At 50.9% G+C, this 21,764-nt stretch overlaps 2 protein-coding genes across 4 annotated transcripts; one reads left to right on the top strand and one right to left on the bottom strand.

Annotated features, from left to right (window-relative positions):
* Positions 1–923: 923 nt before the first annotated feature.
* On the top strand, positions 924–6,774 carry FAM219B (family with sequence similarity 219 member B). Of its 3 annotated transcripts, none has more exons than XM_040257303.1 (5): positions 924–1,290; positions 1,495–1,582; positions 2,284–2,361; positions 2,798–2,846; positions 4,681–6,774. In XM_040257303.1, the coding sequence occupies exons 1-5, from the start codon at positions 1,095–1,097 to the stop codon at positions 4,834–4,836; spliced, it is 567 nt and encodes a 188-aa protein (XP_040113237.1). In that variant the 5' UTR covers positions 924–1,094; the 3' UTR covers positions 4,837–6,774. The 3 variants fall into 3 exon arrangements, with proteins under 3 accessions (XP_040113237.1, XP_040113236.1, XP_040113238.1); XM_040257302.1 differs by having other exon boundaries at positions 4,678–6,774; XM_040257304.1 differs by lacking the exons at positions 2,798–2,846; positions 4,681–6,774 and adding an exon at positions 2,471–2,785.
* Positions 6,775–7,218: 444 nt separating this feature from the next.
* Positions 7,219–15,942, bottom strand: MPI (mannose phosphate isomerase). The gene is made up of 8 exons (XM_040257280.1): positions 15,752–15,942; positions 15,128–15,255; positions 13,585–13,785; positions 12,713–12,854; positions 11,905–12,087; positions 10,385–10,558; positions 9,491–9,699; positions 7,219–9,191 (listed from the first exon to the last, which is right to left on the bottom strand). Exons 1-8 carry the CDS (start codon positions 15,765–15,767, stop codon positions 8,973–8,975), a joined length of 1,272 nt encoding a protein of 423 aa, XP_040113214.1. The 5' UTR covers positions 15,768–15,942; the 3' UTR covers positions 7,219–8,972.
* Between the last annotated feature and the right edge of the window lie 5,822 nt (positions 15,943–21,764).

Below are 21,764 nucleotides of genomic sequence, written 5' to 3'. Positions count from 1 at the left end.
TCTCATTTGCTTAATGGGAGTAACAGTGCTTCAGTGGGAGGTCAGGAGGATTAAATATTAAGTCAAACCATATGAAATGGTTGTTTCTGGAAGTTAAAAACAGCGGTGGAATCTACCAAAATAGTTAGCTTTCCTTTGTGCTTCTAGCCCATCTAGGGCACTCTCCCGCTCCACTCTTCGGGTGGCCCTGGGGATTCGTTAAGTTGCACACTGTCGACCTACCCTGTGAAAGCTAGTAAATTAGCCTTGGGACAGCCTCATGAGATTTGGCAGTTACTACAAGGATCTAGAGCTACTTTCTAGCCAGCCAAAAGCACATCCCTTGGGGACCAGAGGAGTCAAGAGCCATGACAGTCCTGTGCCCCGACACAAACCCAGCGCACTTTCGCTTTTCTTCCCAAGTCCTATTTTGTCTTTGTTTATCGCTATAAGACAGGTACTGATGTTGGTTGCATTTTGAAACGTGGAAACTGAGGCTTAGAGAGGGTCAGGCCTCATCCAAGGTCTCGGGCATTGCGCAGTGCTGGCAATAACGAGGGTTTGGTGTTGTATCTATCAGCCAAGAAACTGCCTCTGGTTGTGTGACCTCCACAAGGTCCTTGAACCTTTCTCTCCGACCTGTTTCATCTTCTGGAGAAGGGCGTTATTAACTCCCTTTCTCCTACCGCTCGCTTTCCGATTCAATCCAGCCTCTCTACGGCCCGCCCTTGGGGAGCTCCGGCTGTGGCGAGAGGACCAGTGCGGAGACACTGCGGAAAGAGCGCAGGCATCAGGGCTTTGAGTGTGCGGGCGCACACCCGCAGCTGCCCGGAAATACTGATATTTACTTTCGACCAGAGACAGAACTTGGCACCAGGTTCAGGCAGACTGCCAGAGACGATCAAGTGCCAGAACCGAGGAACTGAAACAACCTAACCCCCGGAAAGGCGGGACAGTTGAGCCAATCCCACAGCAGGCGGAGCCAGAAAGCTCGGGCGGGCACGGCCCGCGCCTGCGCGCCGCCATCTTGCCCCAGGAGGGACCGCCTCCCTCCCGTCTGGCGGCTGGTTAGCCAGAAGGCGGGGCTTCGCGACTCGGCGGGGCGTGGCCGGGCGATGGCGACCGCGGATCCCGACGGGCATGCTGCGCCCTCTATCCCGGGACCCCGGCCCAGCGGGACGGGAGCTGCGGGGCTGCCCTCCGGGCGAAGCGGCATTGGAGCCCCCCGGTTGGGGGAGCGGATCCCGGCGGCTGTGGAGAAGCGGGGCCCGTACATGGTGGCGCGCGCGCCTTCCATTCAGGCCAAGCTGCGTGAGTGCGGCCGTATGAGGGGTCTCTGTTTGGGCGGGCTGCCGCGTTCCCGGGCTGGCTCCGGAACGCCGCTGGGGCGACCCCGGACGGGCAACGGCAGCCCGCTCCCGCACCCGAAAATCTGTTCGGAGAGCGGGCTCCTGGCGTTTGGGAGACACGGCGGAGTAGGGATGAGCCCGCTGATCTGGGCCCTTTGACTTCCAGAGAAGCACCGGGACCTGGCCAAGGCGGTTCTGCGGAGAAAAGGCATGCTGGGGGCCGCGCCGAACCGCCCCGACTCTTCAGGGAAAAGGTCTCAGCAGGCGCCACCTCCTCTGTGCAAGCGTTTTCACAGTAGGCCCTAGTGCTCAGGCTGGGAGACCGAGTACCCACGTTTAAAGCCGAGCTAGTCATTCCCCTGACGCCGGCCTGTCGGGTTCCCTGTTTAAAAATGGAAAGAGGAACGACCTTTTCTTTCCTTTCCAGGATGTGATGGTGTCGAGGAAAGAGATTTGTTATGAGTTTTGTCAGTTCGTAGGGTCAATCACTGTCTAAATTAGGGAGGAGCATAGTGGCTGGGGCCCCCAGGATTAGGATGGAGAGCAGCGTGGGAACAGCTAGGACTGTGATTTTTCCTTTACAGAACGGTAAGCGGTGAGGGCTGGATCGGACCTTCACCAGGGCTTGAGCTAAGGCAGGTGAAGGGATTTGCCTAAGGACTTTGATTTTTCTGTTCTCAGGTTAAATAAGGTGGGGAGATGGGGCTTTTCCTAATTCTTAGAAGAGGAGGTGTGCTTATCCTCAGAAGGAGCAGGGGGAGCGGTGTGGGGAAGTGCACATAGGAAGGAGCTGTAGCCGGATACACGGCAGGCAGTGGTGGCTGTCCAGGTAGCAGATAAGCCAGGAGCAGTGCAGTCAGTTTTTTTGTTTTCCCCATAAGGGCAAGGACGCTGGCTTTCCCTGTGAAATGCTGGCATTGCATCTATGCTTGGTCTCTCTCCCATCTCCCCTCAGGTCAGTGAAGTTTAACAAGGGCTATACTGCTCTTAGTCAGAGTCCAGATGAAAACCTGGTGTCCCTCGACTCTGACAGGTAAGTGCTGTCCTTGGAAATACCCCTTGGGGAATGCCTTGGATAAAATTGCAGACAACTTGCTTCGCTTTTTCCCTGTCTCTTCCAAGACCTTTTGTGCATGTTCCAGGGCTGCTGCTTCAGAGCACTGTCTCTTCCGGGATGGCTTGCTTAGAGGACTCATAGGTGACCTTGCTGCTCTTGGATGTGAAGCACCAACCTTGCCTGGGGGAGTCATCCTGCCCTATTATGTCTGCATTATTAGTGGCAGTGACTGTCCCTGCTGGAGCCAAGAAGGAGCCATGGATACTCATGGCAGATTATGGGTTTGAGCTCTGTGGTGTGTGGTCTTTGCTTCACAAGTCCTCCAGACCCCCCTTGCATGTTGCGCACCTTGCCACTTGTAGCTGTGCTCCGCAGGCATCTCCCTGAACTGACTGTCTTCCTCTTGTCCTAGTGATGGAGAGCTGGAATCCAGATACTCCTCCGGGTATTCCTCTGCAGAGGCAAGTCCAGAGTACCCTTCTGTGGCGGGGCCAGGCTGCAGGCAGTGTCATAGCCACTGCCAAACGCTTGTCTGGTTCCTGCTGTATGCACGGCACTGTATCAGACTTCCCGTATGTTCTCCAGTCTTCTACTCTACCCTATTCCCCTAGCAGAAGTTTAGGTGTCTGAAGAGGACTGTTGAAAGTCCAGGAGACTATGTGTGTGCTGCATGCTAAGTCTCTTCAATCGTGTCTGACTCTTTGAGACCCTATGGATTATAGCCCACCGGGCTCCTCTGTCCATGGGATTCTCCAGGCAAGAATAGTGCAGTGGGTTGCCATGCCCTCCTCCAGGGGAATGTTCCCGACCCAGGGATTGAACCAGAGTCTCTTATGTCTCCCGCACTGGCAGGCGGGTTCTTTACCATTGGTGTCACCGAGGAAGCCCCCAGGAGACTACAGCCTTTTTTTTTGGCATATAGGATTTTCATTCCCCAACCAGGGATCAAACTCACACCCCCTGCATTGGAAGTGTAAAGTCTTAACCACTGGACTGACCACCAGGGAAGTCCCCAGAGACTCGTAGGGCTGGAAATGACCTCACAAGTCTTCTATTCCAGGCCACCACTTAGAAAAGGAATCCTCTCAATGAATCCCAGCTAAATTCTTATTTGAATGCTTCTTGTAATTGGGTACTCACTACCTCCAAGAAACCTTGCTGCCTGTCTTCCCCTGCAACACACACAATTCAGGTAGCTCATAGAGAAGTCTTCCTTGTTAACTGGAAATGTCTCCTGCAGGTTGGACTTGGTGGTCCTAGTCCTGTCTCCAGTGACAGAGTAATCCTACTCTGCCTTCTTTTGATCATCTTTTACCTGAGATTAGCATTCCTGTCCCTCCCCTTTCCATCCTCCAAGCTTGCTTACTTCCAGGCCAGATAAATTCTGCTCCTCCTTTGTTCCATCTGTGGGAACTGTGACTGAGATAGATACTCCTGGGCTGGCCTTTTGGACAAGTGACTGTCCCAGAGTAAAACAGGGACCGAAGGTTCTGGCATCTGTGGCTTACTGCTTTTGACAGAGGTGAAGTGCTGGGGACCTGACTGTATACCACTGGTATTTCTTCCTCACGCTCCTGGAAACCTTTGGCCACCCTGAGTTTCTGCCAGAGAATACAGTTTGCAAATTGTATCCTCCTTGAATATCTAGGTGCCTAAGATTGTTAGAACAAAGAAAAGAAAAATAAGCCCAGAGCCAGAGAAGTCCTACACTCCCTAGTCTCATGTGCCTTCTGCTCAGTGGAACTGGTGAAGCCAGGCTGACAGGTTCCACTTTGCAAGGAATGAGCTCTGTTGGCATCAAAGAGAAACATCAGCAGTGCAGAAGCAGCTGTTCCCCACCCTATTCTACTCTAACCCATTTTCCTCCACGGTTCTACCCCATTGTTCTGGTACCATTGTTCCATACTCTTCAGCCTTCATAGGAACCAATCTGGGTTCACAGTGGTAATGGTCAGGCTTGGCTTTCAGACATAACCTCGAATCTCACATTTATATCACCTGCCTTGGGATTCTTTAGTGAGGGCAGCTTCCTTGGGGCACGTGACAGTGCAGCCTGCACAGTCCTGGCTCAGCTCCCCGGATGTCCCCCACCCCCTGCTGGGTGAGACACAGGTAGGAAAAGGTAGCACTTCTTCCTGTAGTCCAGGGATGTGCAGGCCTGGCCTGAGGGTGGAGCACGGACAGGAGAAAATGGACAGTAAGCTCCAGTGAGGTAATGTGGGTCTGCTTTTGGGGCAGCAGTCATTTCTGCCTTGTGGCCTGGCTTATAGTTCTCTCCTCTCCTCCTCTTAGCAGGTGAACCAGGATGTGAGCCGGCAGCTGCTCCAGGACGGGTATCACTTGGATGAGATTCCAGATGATGAGGACTTGGACCTAATTCCCCCCAAGCCTATGACCTCAACGTGCTCCTGCTGCTGTCTTGGGGCCTCTTCATCCTGTACCCTCCAGTAGACATAACCCTCTAGGACAGGTCCTGCTCACCATGCCTGCAGAGTCCTATTGACCCTGTGTCAGTCACAAGAGTGCAGTGGGAACCCACTGCTGTCAACCCCAGGATCACTGGAGACACTGACCCTCTGGGAAAGGCAGTGACTGCAGTTACCCCAAACCTGGTGCTTCTCAGGCCAGAGGCCCCCATCTGGGTCATAGGGTGACAGGTGGAGTTCTGCAGTTCTCCTCTGCTGTTGGAGTAGCGTTTGGAGAAACTGCTTTAATAAGGGCAGGAACATAGGAATTCTGTTTCTTATGCTGAGTGACAAAACTGGCGAAGAGAAACTTGCAGACGTCTTGATTGGTATTTGTCATGATGCCCTGTGGAGGGAAAAAGGGAACTTTTGTGCCCAGGCTGTGCTGGCTGGTGTTGCATGGAGGCAGAAAATAGCACTTTATGGCTTGCAGCTGGGAGTCTGTGAAAAAGAATTTAACTATTTGGGGCCAGTTTAGCTCAGGAAATTCCATATTCTCTTCTCTTCCAAGCTCCAAGATGGGTTACATGTTTGCTGGTTGTTCCTGTATGACTGGCAGAGAGTACAAGTTGCTCGATGGCACAGCCTGATCAAGGCTTTCCAGAATCCTTGGAAGCTGAGCATTCCCAACTGGTCCATGTGTCTGCGTGAGCTTAGTAACTTGGTTAGTCCACCCCTAGTTAGAGAAAACTAACTCTGCTCCACCAGGTAGACAAAATTTCTTCCCTTGGTTGCCGTTCTTCACCTTGGTCTCAGCTAGTATCTTCATCCAGTCTTTGATCTAAGGCTGAATGAAGGTTCTGGCGCTGGCCACAGAAGCCTGCAGTTTTTGGTTACCAGCAGAGGGAGCTGCAGGAGCAGTTAGGTGCCTTCTTGTTTAGAATTTTTTTTTTTTTTTTTCTGGTTTGTGAGATCTTAGTGCCCCAACCAGGGAGGGGTGGAACTCGGGCCCCTCAAGTGGAAGTTCAAAATCCTAACCACTGAACTACCAGGGAATTCCCTCATTTGTTTAACATTTTACACTTGAGCAGCAGCAGTGGGTGAAATGTATACTGCACAGCTGTGTGGGCCCTGACATAGGCTGACAGGATGAGGAGGAGGGACCTGTGAAAGCTCTCCAGCTATCCCTCCCACCCCAACCTAAGGAGATGATCTTGCCATTGCAGAGGGCCTCCCTCCACACTAGTGAGAGCCATTCTGTTGCATCCAGATTCCTCTGACCACAGTGGATACTCAAGATTGGGCTTTACCTTCAGCCCCCACTTTGAACATAGCAAGGACAGGCATAATCTCCCGTGACCCCTACTAGATTGCATCTCTTGCTGTACCAGGCGTCTCTGTGGAGTTTTTCGGTGGTTCCTTTTTTTCTGCCTTACCTAAAACCAGATGGAGCTGAATGGGAGTGGACCGGGGTAGGGTAGTCAGGATTGAGGTGTGGTCCTGACTTGGGAACTTGCCCAGCATCTTGCTTCATTTCGTTGGGACAGAGTGTTTGACAGCTGCTGGGAGTGAGGAGTGGGCCCCCAATACCAAGGCTGTTGTTATAAAGCCACACTGGTGTATTTGGCTACACCTCTCCGTGGAATGTTTCAGGGCTAGTTGACCCTGAGTGGGAGGCATTACCTTTGTAGAAAAAGTTGCAGGGTATATAGCAGTTATATAGCAAGGCAGGGTAGAAATGGTCAATTGCTTGGGGATAAGAAGCCATGGGCTAGAAAGTCACCAATAAAAGCACCAAGGTGTCTAGAACCAAACTGCCTTAATAATAAGAGTGCTGGGGTGCTGTGCAGGTGATGGCACTCTGGGGAGAAGGCTTACCTCATGGATAGGAGTGGTACTGTATGGCATTTACAGAACTCTTGGCTTAGGCTTCTACAGCTTTGTAAGTTTGTAGAAATAAATACAGTCATGCTGTTGAGCTGTCTCTGTGTTGCCACAGGATTTTTAAGAAAAGCCTAGACCATGGCCATTGCCCCTTCTGAATTCTGAAATGAAGAAGTAGCCTAACAGCCCTAATGTGACCATTCTGCCAAGGGCCACCCCTCCTTTCTCCTGTTCCCAGTGGGTGCCATTTTCAGTCCTCATTGGAGACCATGGAAGTCATGTCTGTTTTGTGACCCCATGGACTGTAGCCCTCTAGGCTGCTCTGTCCATGGCATTTCCCAGGCAAGAACACTGGAGTGGGTTGCCATTTCCCTCTCCAGTGGATCTTCCCAACCCAGGGATCGAACCCATGTCTCCTGCATTGGCAGGTGCGTTCTTTATCACTGAGCTACCTTATCACTTCTCTTTAGAATGAGTTCCCTTTGGCAGACCCTTCTCAGGTTTTTTTGTTTTCGGTTTATGGGAGGTATTTTTGTTTGCTTGATTTTTTTCAGCTGAAGAAGATTGGAGGCAAAAAAACCCCACAGATTGGCTAAAATTTTTTGCAGGTAGTTTCCTGGAATTCCATGGTACAGGTCTAATGTGGGCAATGGCCCAGACAGATCCTTTTGGGTGAGACTAATCCCTTACCAACAGGAAGGAGCCACTAGCCTGGGTGTCTGCTTAGTCTGGGATGACAGGAGCTAAGACTGCCAGTCAGAAACCACAGTGGCAAAACACAGCTATACAACCTCCTGCAGAGGGTGTCCCACCTCTAGAGGCTAAGCACAGGGAGAGTAGGAACTAGGAAGGAACTAGGTTTCTCTTCACAACACAAGTTGGATTGTCCTGTCCTTCAGTCCCCACTTCTACAGTGACTGAATGTGCTCTAAAGAAGTGGTTGACAACCTTTCTCTGTGAAGGACCAGTGAGTGCTTTTGGCTTTGCGGGCCATACAGTCTGGTGCACCGACTCAGCTTTGCCATTGTAGCCTGAAAAGCAGCTGAATGGTATGCAAAGAAAGGGCGTGGCCAGATCCAGGCTGCTGATGTTAGTGCATGATTCCTGCCCTATGCTATGCTTAGTCGCTCACTCATGTCTGACTCTTTGCGACCCATGGACTGCAGCCTGCTAGATTCTTCTATCCATGGAGATTCTCCAGGCAATACTGGAGTGGGTTGTCATGCCCTCCTCCAAGAGATATTCCCAACCCAGGGTTTGAACCCAGGTCTCCCACATTGCAGGCGGAGTCTTTACTGTCTGAGCCACCAGGGAAGCCCAAGAATACTGGAGTGGGTAGCCTATCCTATCCCTTCTTTAGGGGATCTTCCCAATCCAGAATCGAACCGGGGGTCTCCTGCATTATAGGTACATTCTTTACCAGCTGAGCTACTAGGGAAGCCCAGCCCTTGCCCTCAGTTCAGTGCAGTTCAGTTGCTCAGTCGTCTGACTCTGTGACCCTATGGACTGCAGCACACCAGGGTTCCCTGTCCATCACCAACTCCCAGAGCCCGACCCCCGCCCTAAAGCCAACTAAAACATTGGAGAGAAGAATCCTGCACTGACAGTTCCTTTTTTTAAGACACACCTTCCACTGTATGCAAGGCTAGGGGGCCTGAGGCCTGCCTGCAAGCTCTGCCACTGAGGCTACAGTGGGCTACCTGTCCCATAGACGCCTCTGCCTACCTCAGGGAGCTGTCTGAAACCCGAATAAAGCAAAAACTGGACAACATCCAGGGAGGGCTCCTTCAGCCCACTTCAGGGACTGGAATGGCAAAGGCTGAGTGCTCTTTAGCCCACAGACCTCAAACAAGTGATCTTTAATTGCTTTAACAGAGCGGCATCAGGCCACAGGGCTACCCTTTTCCCTCTGCACTGCGGAAGCCTATATTCTTACAGATTAATTACCTATCTTGCTGTGACTGCTGCTGAGCTAATCCTAGATCTCACCAGTCTGCCTAATGCCATAGGCTGGGACAGGGCTGCTGTTCTTGAGCTCTGAGGAGAGCCTGGCTCCAGTGTGGCGAGATCCAAGGGGAGTATCAGCTCTCAGTCCTCACATGGGCCCCTCTTACCAGGAAGAAGACGGTTCAGCCTCGGCCTGCTCAGGAGTCACCACCTTCAAGCTCTTCTCCCCCAGTCTTTCAGGGTGTACCCAAAGAGCCCAGAGCAGGGAAGGGATCTGGGCTGAGTCTGCGGAGGTGAGGCTAACCAGGATGTAGGGTGACTAGCAGAGGAGAGCCAGAAAGGCTGTGGCCTCTACAGCAGGCAGCAGGCACGGAACATCAGCAGGTCCTCAGGCACAGCGAGCTTCAGTGAGACACTCTCGTTGGCCCCAATGAAGAGCACCCCGCCACGTTTCAGGGGGATTGTTGCCTGGGCTGTGGGGCTGCTGGCTGTCACTGTCCCCTGCACCACCAGGAGGATGCTGGCAGAGTCCAGGGCCAAGACCTTGTATTCAGTGACAGAGCCAGGTACCTGGGCAGGAAGAAACAACACAACGGAGCAGGGTCTGAGCTGCTGTTAGCTCCCAGGGGTCCCAGGACCACCCCAAGGGCAGTGAGACGGGGAGCTCTGCCGCCTCCTGCCCCGCTGCTCAGGCTTTCACCAGCACGAAGGCCCGTCTGGTCCCTGTACAGAGAGGCACAGGCAGGCCCTGCAGCAGCTGCCCACTACGTGAGCATGGCAGAAAGGAAGCCCAGCCCCGGGCATACCCCACACGGGGGCCTTGCCAGGGTTCTACGTGCCACACAAGAAACACCACAGCCCTCACTCACCTCCACCTTCATAACTGTGAAGTCTGGCACAGGGGGATCGTAGACAGAGAGGTAGGGGTCTTCCGGGCTCCGTGCTGGAGGGAAGAGCCTGTCCTGGCTGGGGCTGGGGGTGTAGCTGAGCATTTCACACAGAGTTGGCACGTCGATGAACTTGGGTGTCAGGCCAGCACGCACTGTGTTATCTGAGCATGCCATGCACTCCACGCAGTCTGGGGACAGACAGTGGGCATGTGCTAAGGGTGCCTTGGAGTTTGGCTCTCCAGGGCTGGGCTTTCTTAACCTGGGTGCCATGAGCTCCCAGCAGCATTAGATGAAACTGTATGAACAGCATCTTCTGTGAGAATGGGCTAAGAACAGTTACCAAAAACAGGTGATGTCACCCACCACTCTCAAGGGGAGTCATGTTAACCCCTGGGGGAGCTCCAACCCTCTGGAGACACTGTATTCTCCCCTTCTACTAAAGAATCCTGTCCACAAGTGGATAAGCAGCCAACCATCAAAGTGTGACACCCTTCTGCGGTAATGTGTTTTTTAACAAAATCTCTGCATAGACGCGATAGACGTGTGAAGGCACTGTGATGCAGGGGCGAGAACAATGGCCTTGATCCAACAGAGGCTTGGATTCAAACTGCAGTTGGCACACATTGGCAGGGCATAACATGAGGGTGTCCTGAGCTCACAGGGGTGGTGTGAGGATCCAACCAGTGTCCAGCACCAAGCTGGCATTCATCTCCCGACTGGTCACTTCCCTGCTGATCCCAGGAGTCCTGGGAGCTCAGAGTTGGGTGGGACTTTAAAGGCAGTCTCCTCCACCACCACCTCCTGCTCTGTCCGGTCGGAGAAACGAGGCCTGAGGGGGTGGGCCGTGGGGCTCACTGCTGAAATGCGGCTCACCTCCTTTCAGGTAGGCATGGGGCACGTTGGCCTCCAGAAACATGGCCTCCCCCGGCTTCAGGGTAAGCAGATTCAGGAAGTAGATGGCAAAGCATCCGATATCACCCGGGTACTGCTGGTGCAGCTGCAGCAGGAGCTCCCCACAGATGTCCTCCATGCTGTTTCCAGCAGCCACTGAGGGGCACAGAGCACCCCAAGGCTACTCAGTAACCCTTGAGGGCATTCACAGCTCCCCACCCCACCCCCTGGCCAGAGAGAGTCCCAGAGAAGACCCTAGTCCAGGAATCCAGCAACAGGTGGGCATGTTCTAGTCACATCCCCCACCCTGTGGGGGCCAGCCTTCCTTGCTATTCCAGCCTACACAGATGCCATTTTCCCCATTTTGACTATTGATATGCCCACCACTCTACCGGGCACTAAAAGGGCTAGAGTGTAGTCCTTTTAGACAGTGCTTCTCAGCCTCAGCATTACTGACATTTGAGGCCAGGTAACTGTTGTGGGGGCTGTCCTATGTACTACCGGATGTCTAGTAGCATCCCTGGCCCCCACCTACAAAACACCACTAGCACCCCAAACCCGGGTTTGACAAACAAAGATGCCTCCACACTTCCAGTGTCCCCTGGTTGAGACAACTGCTCTGGGAGCTTAAAATCTAGTTAGGAGAGAACCCAAGGGTTCCCCGTGGGGTGACTAACTGTCCCAGTTAGCCCAGGCCTTTCCCCTTAAACTGACAATCTCTCAGTCCCAGGCAAACAGTGATGGCTGGTCACCCCAGAGAGCATGAGGCAGGATGCAATCAAGGGTCGAAATGTGTCCCAGGCTGACCAGGGGAGAAGGAGCTCAGCCTGGGCTAGAGTGGTGAGGGAAGGCTTGGTGGGAATTGTGGGGAGGAGGGGAGGGCAGTGAGCTGGGTTTCCTTAACTGTGTGTGTGGTGGGGGTGTCTCTAAAAGCAGAGTGGAGAAGGAGCTGGAGCTCTCATCATGTGTGCCATATAAGCTCCTAGCAGAGTCCATTCTGCCTTGCTCTTTACTGCTTGTATTAACTCCCAAACCCAAAGTTGACACAACCACACCCATCAAAGTCATTTCCTGAACTCTCCTTATTAGCCCAAGGTTGGGCCCAGAGCAGGTATTTAAGGAAAGATCTACTGATTGAGAGCTCAGGACTTCAGGTTTTTGGATCCTTTTATCTCCTTCCTGTTCTCCAGCCCCAAAGTATAAAACCCTTTGGACAGCAGCTCTAGGGCAGAGAAATCTCAGAATGCCCAGATGAGAGACAGCCTAGTACTTTTCCAGGCCAGCCTATCTCCACCCATCTAAAGGAGATAACCAGGTAAGAAGCAGCAGGGCCCTGTTCCAGAAAGATTGGGAAAGAAATGCTAAGTTGCTAACAGGCCATCTAAGTCAGATCCGTTTGGTGTTCTACTTGAGTAAAGGGGTTGAGAACCCTATTCCTACAACCGAGCCACTCTGCCAGGGGCCCAGGAAGGGGCACTGCATTCAGGCCTAAGACACCCAACCTTGCTGCGAGATCCGCTTCACCAACAGGTTCAGCTGCTCCACCACCACCTTCTTCTCGCTCTTCATCAGGTGGGAAAAACAGCTCCGCAGAGCAGAAGTCACAGCCTCGGAGTCCTGGCTCAGGCTCTGCTTCAGCTGTGCTGCTGCGTTGTCTCCAATTAGAAACTGGAATTCCGGCACCTCTGCAGGAAGGTCAGGCCAGGACCTGCATCAGGTATGGTTAAGATGGAACCCGCAAACGTGGAAAGCTGGAGGCCTCCCCGTCTCATTCCTAACCAAAGAGCCAGGCAATGCTATATAAGTTTTGCCGTGAAAACTTACTGCTCATGACCCGCCCTCAGCAACCACACCTGAGCCTGGTCTCAGGAGCCTCCCCTAGGAACATCAAGAATTCATGAGGCCACGGGACTTCCCTGGTGGTCCAGTGGTTAAGAATCTGCCTTGCAATGCAGGGGATAAGGGTTCAATACCTGGTTGGGGAACTAAGATCTCACATACCGCAGAGCAATTAAGCCTGAGCCCTGCAACTACTGAGCCTGAGCACACTGGAGCCTGTATGCCACAAACTAGAGAGCCCGTGCAATGTAATGAAAGGTTCCACTTGATGCAGTGATGATCCCGCCTGCCACAATAAAGACCTGATGTAGCCAAATACATATATAAATCATTTTTAAAAAATTCATGAGGCCAACCAGCGCTTCAGTTCCTGGGCCACTCAGCCTCTGTTCTCAGCCTCCAGCTCTACCCTGGGTTGCCCTTGCATCCTAGGTCCAGTATGCAGGCTCTTAGCATTTTGCCCAACCTTACTTGTTAGAAAGGTCACAATTTCCTCAACTGGCCGGAAGCCGCATAAGCCCTGGAAGGGGGTGAGGGCAATTGCCATCTCTGGCTTATGGTTGGCATCGGGGTAGTGCTGTGGAGCCTGGAGGTGCAGCTTCTCTGCCAGCTCCTGTGGGATGGGCAAGGGAGAGGAGGCTGGTTAAGTGCAGCCATCACCCAGCAAGACACCAGTCCCCACCAGCCCTTCTTCTTGACCCTCCCCAGTCAGCTTCCTGCCTTTGGCACTGAGCCCAGAGTCAAAGCATAATTCAGAAACTCAGGGTTCACCCAACCCAAGGCAGGCACATGGATCAACTCTGGGGGAGAGCTGGGGCAGACTTTAAGAGGACTACGAACCAGAAGACCCAAATGCCAAGCCAAGCTCTGACACTAACAAGCTGTGTAACTTTGGGTAAATCTCTCTCTTCTCTGGGTCTTCTTTGCTCATGAAGTTTGGACAGACAAGTGCTTAAGCTATGACTCACACACAGACTTGTGCAGAAAGACCACAGGGGTGGAATTAAGGCCATGACTAGGGTAACTGCTGTGCCTTGGAAGGTGAACTCTGAGAGAGTCAGGTGGAAAAAGGACAGATATGAATTGGCTGGGTTGGGGTTTGCTGAGGGCAGCCAGGAACAAGCTTGGAGAAGCTGCCGTGGCACAGGCTGGTCAGCTGTCCACTTAGACTTAGTTGCCACATGTGTCATGGCAATAGGCCTTGCAGAGCTAAACTGGGAGGATTCAATTCTGGGCTGGAGTCTGGCATGGGCAGGGTAAAAGCAGAAGTAAAAGCTGTACTAGAGTCTTGACTCTTAAGCTCTTCTCTAACCTGACCTCCGTGCGCTACTCTGATGCTCTACCTTGTTCGGGTGTGCCTGGATGGACAGGGCTGTTTCAACTGAAAGCACTTTGAAGAGGAAGGGCAGTTTGCCATTAAAGGTGTCCTTGACCTTTGAACCCAAGCTGTCCTGATTATCAGCAATCCACTGGCCTAGGGTCTTCTGTGAGATGCGGTTGTCGAGGATCTTGGCATCTCCCCGGGGGTGGGTCCCCATCCACAGCTGTAAAAACAGGAAACTTGGGAGGGACAAAGGCAGAACCTGGCACCACCCATTGGCCTGCCTGGCTCCGTTACCCTGTGCTCCCCATAAGGCAGCCAAGTCCTGAGACAGGCCTCGTAGGACTGGGTATAAATGTTCATAACATCAGAAACATACCAGGGGCAGCAGACTACAGAGTACCAGGAGTCAGGAGACCCAAGCTCTAGTTGAGGCTCTGCCTCCAGCCAGCTGCGGAAGCTTGGGCTAGTTTTAATGCATTGTCTCTGGGTCTCAGTTTTCTCATCTGTCCAATGAGGAGAACGAAACCTACACTGTCAAGGTCCCTGAAAAGCTCTAACTCTCAAATGGCTCTGTGAAGGGTTAACACTCATTTATTCCAATCTCAGAAGCAGAAGCTAATTTTTCCTGTGTTTTGGCTTTTCCTTTACTAAATGGGCAGGATAACTATGTATTTTAGGTTATTAAAAAAGTCAGTCAAAGTAAAAATTATAATTGTCAAGGAGGGCCGAATTAAAATTCAGTAAGTGCTAAAAACAGAAAATAAAATAAGAAGCAGCAAGGTCATACTGTATAGCAAATGTGTGTGTGCTAAATCGCTTCAGTTGTGTTAGACTTTTTGTGACCCTATGGACTGTAGCCCACCAGGCTCCTCTGTCCATGTGATTCTCCAGGCAAGAACACTGGAGTGGGTTGCCGTGCCCTCCTCCAGGGGATCTTACCGACCCAGGGATTGAACCCACGTCTCTTATGTCTCCTGCATTGGCAGGCACTGACACCATCTGGGGAGCCCCTCTGTGTAGCACAGGAAACTATATTCAATATTCTGTGACAAATCATAATGGAAAAGAATATGGATCAGGAAGATCCCCTAGAGGAGGAAATGGCAACCCACTCCAGTATTCTTGCCTGGAGAATCCCACAGACAGAGGAGCCTAGCAGGCTACAGTTCATAGGGTTGCAGAGTCAGACACGACTGAAGTGACTTCACACACACACACACACACACACATAACTGAGTCACTCTGTTGTACAGAAGAAATTAACACAACATTGTAAATCAACTATACTTCAATAAAATAAAATTCAGTAAGTGCTGACAGTTCCTTGGGGAAGGAAGGAGGGTACTGGAAATTTCAGTCTATTACGACAAAACCTCACTTCTTTTTGTGCTGCCATCTGGGTTCATCAACCTGCACAGATCTGAAGCCCTAAGAAGGTCTCCTCTCCCTTTGCTGTCTCCCCTTCCCCTCAGATTCACAAGACTTGCCTCAGCCCCTTTGACAGAGGAGTCCCTTCCTCCCACCTGCTGGTCCAGTAGGCTGAAATACAGCCGGGGTCTCACCTCTGCATATGGTTTGTCCTCTGAGATCTGGGCCAGTGGGTCACTGCTGGCCAGCAGCCGAGCCACTTCACTGTTGGAACCCAACTTTCCCCAGGCATATTGCTGCACCACACAGGAAAGCGGGAACACTGGGTAGGGTACAGACAGAGCGTTAGTTCCCACCACACTCCTGAGGCCGGACCCTCCTGTCCCGGGGGAACCAGACCTGAGCTGAGGGTTTTATCTGAGGGATAGAGTCAAATAAGGGGTTTGTAGGTTGTGAGTTGAGACCCCTCTCTTCTGCATGCCTCGATGTTCCCGTTTCTAAGACGGGTAGTGAGGATCTCCTGCTGACCTGAGGCAGATAACTGCGTTACGGTGACGCGGAGGGCGTGGGAGGAACCTATTCCACTGCACCCAGTCTAGAAGTAACCCAGGCGCAGCCGTCTCCCCTCAAAACCCCCTTTCGAGGGCTGCAACAAGGGCTCGATCCCCATCGCGGGTGCCCCCTCCTCTTCCCGGCGCGCATTCATCTTTCCGCAGAGCCCCGAGGGGCGGGGGCGGAGTTCGACCTGCCGTATTAGGTCAAGAAGGGTCGGGCGCAATCCATCCCCACTCTCGCTGGCGCCCCAGTCAACAGCCCACCTCGCTGAGCAGCCATCCTCGAGGCCTCGGACCGGTGTTCTAGCACGTAGATCTTTCCCGGCAGCACCCTCGGCCTCTCTGCGCCCAGAGGTTCATGGGAAATGTAGTTCTTCCCTCGCCTTCTCGGACATCTGAGTACCAGGTGTGGCCACTGCTGGCAGGCTCAATCCCTCTCCCACACTCCCGCTCTCGGAAGGAACCCCCCACCTCCCCCCAACCCCGCCCCAGTACAGAGCCTTTCAGCCGGCAATCTGAGGTCTCAGCATTTTTTTGTGCTCGTTCCTTCACCGGACACATATTTATTGTTGTTCTTTTTTCATCTCTTAAGTTCTATCAGACTTTTTCCGACCGCGTGAACTGCAGGACTCCAGGCCTCCTTGTTCATCACCAACTCCCGGAGCTTACTCAAACTCATGTCCATTGAGTCAGTGATGCCATCCAACCATCTCATCCTCTGTCGCCCTCCTCTTCTGCCCTCAATCTTTCCCAGCATCAGGGTCTTTCAAGTGAGTCAGCTCTTGGCATCAGGTGGCCAAAGTATTGGAATTTCACCTTCAGCATCAGTCCTTTCAATGAATATTCGGGGTTGATTTCCTTTAGGATTAACAGATTTGATCTCCTTGCTGTCCCACGGACTCTCAAGAGTCTTCTCCAAAACCAGAGTTCAAAAGCATCAATTCTTCAGTGCTCAGCCTTCTTTATGGTCCAACTCTCACATGTTATACATGACTACCAGGAAAAGCATAGCTTTGACCATAGGGACCTTTGTCAGCAAAGTGATGCTCTGCTTTTTAAAATGCTGTCTAGGTTTGTCATCGCTTTCCTTCCAAGGAGCAAGTGTCTTTTAACTTCATGGCTGCAGTCACCATCTGCAGTGATTTTGGAGCCCAAGTAAATAAAATCTGCCACTGTTTCCATTTTTCCCCCATCAATTTGCCATGAATGGACACTTCGGAGAAGGCGATGGCACACCACTCCAGTACTCTTGCCTGGAAAATCCCATGGATGGAGGAGCCTGGTGGGCTGCAGACCATGGGGTCACGAAGAGTCAGACACGACTGAGCGACTTCACTTTCACTTTCACTTTCATGCATTGGAGAAGGAAATGGCAACCCACTCCAGTGTTCTTGCCTGGAGAATCCCAGGGACAGGGGAGCCTGGTGGGCTGCCCTCTATGGGGTCACACAGAGTCGGACATGACTGAAGCGACTTAGCAGCAGCAGCAGCAGATGGACATTTGGAGTGGCTTCGCAGAAATCATGGTGGAGACCGAGGCAGAAACAAAGCAGTGACCAGCGCCCTAGGTTCCTAGCCTGGGGGGCAGGAGGCTGCGAAGTACTGGGCGCCCCTCTCGGGGCTGTCGCGCTTGCCAGGCCTGGACAGTAGCATATACTGAGAACCTGATAAATGCCACAGACTGTTCTGAGGGCTAGAGACACAAGGAAGAGCAAGATAAGAACTATTTTGTCTTTGTAGAGTTTACATTCTGGTGACGGGAAGACAGCAAACAAGTATGATAAACAAGTAAATCACATAGCAAATTGAAAAGTCAGTGCTACAAAAAGTAAAGGGTGTGGGTGGAGGCGGAAGGCAGCCAGTAGAATTTAAAAGGTTGCCTAGATAAGCCTCACTGAGGTGAGAATTGACTGTGGACTTGGAAGTGAGGAGGAGAGAATGCTCTCAGCAGAAGATACAGCTATAGCAAAGGCCTTAAGGTGGGAACGTGGAAATGTGCCTGCCATTTTCGGAGTAAATAGCAAAGAGGCCAGACTGGTTGGAGCAGAGTGAGCAGGAAAGGTGGAAGTGTGGTGGTGAGAGAGGAAAGGCAGTGGGCAGTACTTTGCAGACTATTATGAGAACGTCAGGTGTTCATTAGCAGATCTGAGCAAAGCATTGCTATGATCTAAGCAGGAACTCACTGATGCGTGGTGATGATGGTAAATGTCACATGCAAGGCCCTTAATCTGTCTGAGCTTCAGTTTCTTCATGTGTAAAGTGGGAGTAATAATGCTGGACTGAAAGCCTTGTTGGAGGGTTGGATGGGATGATGTGATTCGGGAAGGCAGTCAGTGCTTGGTGGTGTTCTGATTCTCTCCACCTTAAGTACTGCAGGACTCAGAACCCTAGCTCCTCCTCTAGGCTGAGTTGCTCACAAGCCACATACACAGAAGTCAAGGGACATCATCTGGAGCCCTACATGGCAAAGGCTGGGCTGGACCTTGGCTGTGGAGTAACCTTGCTATATCCTGTAGAGAAAGGCTCCAACATGCAGACCTCCTCAGTCAACAGCTCAGGAAGAGGGCATCCCAGGAACATAGCAGCTAAAGCACCAGGGGACCTGCAGTGAAGGCCTGTAATCCTGACTCTGCCTTCTCTTCCCCCTGCCACCCAACCCCACTGATTCCCATGGCCTCTACTATACATGTCCAGGGGAAAGAGAGGCCACTGTTTTCTCTGCAGCATTCTGCCTAGCTATTGATAACGACCTCCCTAAGAGTCCCCTCGGAGAAGGCAATGGCACTCCAGTACTCTTGCCTGGAAAATCCCATGAATGGAGGAGCCTGGTAGGCTGCAGTCCATGGGGTCACTAATACTTGGACACGACTGAGCGACTTCACTTTCACTTTTCCCTTTCATGCATTGGAGAGGGAAATGACAACCCACTCCAGTGTTCTTACCTGGAGAATCCCAGGGACGGGGGAGCCTGGTGGGCTGCCGTCTATGGGGTCGCACAGAGTCGGACATGACTGAAATGACTTAGCAGCAGCAGCAGCAAGAGTCCCCTGGCTCAGATAAATCTGCCTGCATTTCAAAGAAAGCTTCACCATACACTAAAGAATAATAAAACGAAACATACAAGCAGCACATCTCACCTACCTCCTAACTTTGAATACCTCTCTTCCTCTCATTCCCACTCGCCCAGCCAAATGGACCTTCTCAGGGAAGAATGAAGGATTAGTCTGGGCACAGGAGCTTCTTGGGGCACCTCCTACCATCACCGCCACTGAAGTAATGTTAGAGTTCCTTCCTCACAGTATTTTTCACACACAGTATTTTTCACAGGGAAGGGAGAACTTAGATTCTTGGGACAGAGCACCCACCTCACCCCACCCTCCCACAGGTGGTTCAGCAGTTAAAGCGTCTGCCTCCAATGCGGGAGACTTGGGTTTGATTCCTGGGTCAGGAAGATCCCCTGGAGGAGGAAATGGCAATCCACTCCAGTATTCTTGCCTGGAGAATCCCATGGACGGAGAAGCCTAGTAGGTTACAGTCCACAGGGTCGCAAAGAGTCGGACATGACTGAGCGACTTCACCTTCACCTTCAGAAGGGAAACTAGGGTTTCTGGAGAACCTAGAACCTTTCACCCTTAACTCTTGCTTGTCTAAATCTAATAGAACTGATCACATTTTATTATCTAGTGATAATCTGCTTTCTTCTCTCTCCTTCTAGACTGTATGTCTAATTCAACTTCACATTTTGCCAGTGCTCAGCTGACATTCAAGCAGCAATAGCAGATAACATTTGTTTGTTATGTATTAAATACAAAGGGCTTCTCAGGTGATGCTAGTAGTAAAGAACCTGCCTGCCAATGCAGGAGACATAAGAGATGTGATTGAGAAGATTCTTGGGTTAAGATCCCCTGGAGGAGGGCACGATAGTTCAGTTCAGTCGCTCAGTAGTATCCGACTCTTTGCGACCCTATGAATCACAGAATGCCAGGCCTCCCTGTCCATCACCAACTCCCGGAGTTCACTCAGACTCATGTCCATCGAGTCAGTGATGCCATCCAGTTATCTCATCCTCTGTCGTCCCCTTCTCCTGCCCCCAATCCCTCCCAGCATCAGAGTCTTTTCCAATGAGTCAACTCTTCCCATGAGGTGGCCAAAGTACTGGAGTTTCAGCTTCCGCATCATTCCTTCCAAAGAAATCCCAGGGCTGATCTCCTTCAGAATGGACTCGTTGGATCTCCTTGCAGTCCAAGGGACTCTCAAGAGTCTTCTCCAACACCACAGTTCAAAAGCATCATTTTTTGGCGTTCAGCCTTCTTCACAGTCCAACTCTCACATCCATACATGACCACAGGAAAAACCATAGCCTTGACCAGATGGACCTTAGTCGGCAAACTAATGTCTCTGCTTTTGAATATACTATCTAGGTTGGTCATAACTTTTCTTCCAAGGAGTAAGCGTCTTTTAATTTCATGGCTGCAGTCACCATCTGCAGTGATTTTGGAGCCCAAAAATAAAGTCTGACACTGTTTCCACTGTCTCCCCATCTATTTCCCATGAAGTGATGGGACTGGATGCCATGATCTTCATTTTGTGAATGTTGAGCTTTAAACCAACTTTTTCATTCTCCTCTTTCACTTTCATCAAGAGGCTTTTTAGTTCCTCTTCACTTTCTGCCATAAGAGTGGTGTCATCTGCATATCTGAGGTTATTGGTATTTCTCCCGGCAATCTTGATTCCAGCTTGTGTTTCTTCCCAGCCCAGCATTTCTCATGATGTACTCTGCATAGAAGTTAAATAAGCAGGATGACAATATACAGCCTTGATGTACTCCTTTCCCTATTTGAAACCAGTCTCTTGTTCCATGTCCAGTTCTAACTGCTGCTTCCTGACCTGCATACAGATTTCTCAAGAGGCAGGTCAGGTGCTCTGGTATGCCCATCTCTCGAAGAATTTTCCACAGTTTATTGTGATCCACACAGTCAAAGGCTTTGGCATAGTCAATAAAGCAGAAATAGATGTTTTTCTGGAACTCTCTTGCTTTTTCAATGATCCAGCGGATGTTGGCAATTTGATCTCTGGTTCCTCTGCCTTTTCTAAAACCAGCTTGAACATCAGGGAGTTCACGGTTCACGTATTGCTGAAGCCTGGCTTGGAGAATTTTGAGCATTACTTTATTAGCATGTGAGATGAGTGCAATTGTGCAGTAGTTTGAGCATTCTTTGGCATTGCCTTTCTTTGGAATTGGAATGAAAACTGACCTTTTCCAGTCCTGTGGCCACTGCTGAGTTTTCCAAATTTGCTGGCATATTGAGTGCAGCACTTTCACAGCATCATCTTTCAGGATTTGAAATAGCTCAACTGGAATTCCATCACCTCCACTAGCTTTGTTCATAGCGATGCTTTCTAAGGCCCACTTGACTTCACATTCCAGGATGTCTGGCTCTAGATGAGTGATCACACCATCGTGATTATCTGGGTCATGAAGATCTTTTTTGTACAATTCTTCTGTGTATTCTTGCCACCTCTTCTTAATATCTTCTGCTTCTGTTAGGTCCATATCATTTCTGTCCTTTATCAAGACCATCTTTGCATGAAATGTTCCCTTGGTGTCTCTAATTTTCTTGAAGAGATCTCTAGTCTTTTCCATTCTGTTCTTTTCCTCAATTTCTTTGCATAGATCTCTGAAGAAGGCTTTCTTATCTCTTCTTGCTATTCTATGGAACTCTGCATTCAGATGCTTATATCTTTCCTTTTCTCCTTTGCTTTTTGCTTCTCTTCTTTGCACAGCTATTTGTAAGGCCTCCCTAGACAGCCATTTTGCTTTTTTGTATTTCTTTTCCATGGGGATGGTCTTGATCCCTGTCTCCTGTACAATGTCACGAACCTTATTCCATAGTTCATCAGGCACTCTATCTATCAGATCTAGGCCCTTAAATCTATTTCTCACTTCCACTGTATACTCATAAGGGATTTGATTTAGGTCATACCTGAATGGTCTAGTGGTTTTCCCTACTTTCTTCAATTTAAGTCTGTTTGGTAATAAGGAGTTCATGCTCTGAGCCACAGCCAGCTCGTGGTCTTGTTTTTGTTGACTGTATCGAGTTTCTCCATCTTTGGCTGCAAAGAATATAATCAATCTGATTTTGGTGTTGACCATCTGGTGATGTCCATGTGTAGAGTCTTCTCTTGTGTTGTTGGAAGAGGGTGTTTGCTATGACCAGTGCGTTTTCTTGGCAAAATTCTATTAGTCTTTGCCCTGCTTCATTCCGCATTCCAAGGC

This window comes from Oryx dammah, unplaced genomic scaffold (assembly GCF_014754425.2).
Source record: "Oryx dammah isolate SB20612 unplaced genomic scaffold, SCBI_Odam_1.1 HiC_scaffold_16, whole genome shotgun sequence".
Lineage (NCBI taxonomy): Eukaryota > Metazoa > Chordata > Mammalia > Artiodactyla > Bovidae > Oryx > Oryx dammah.
Note: the sequence above shows the minus strand (reverse complement) of the source record. Positions and strands in the feature narration are given on the sequence as shown.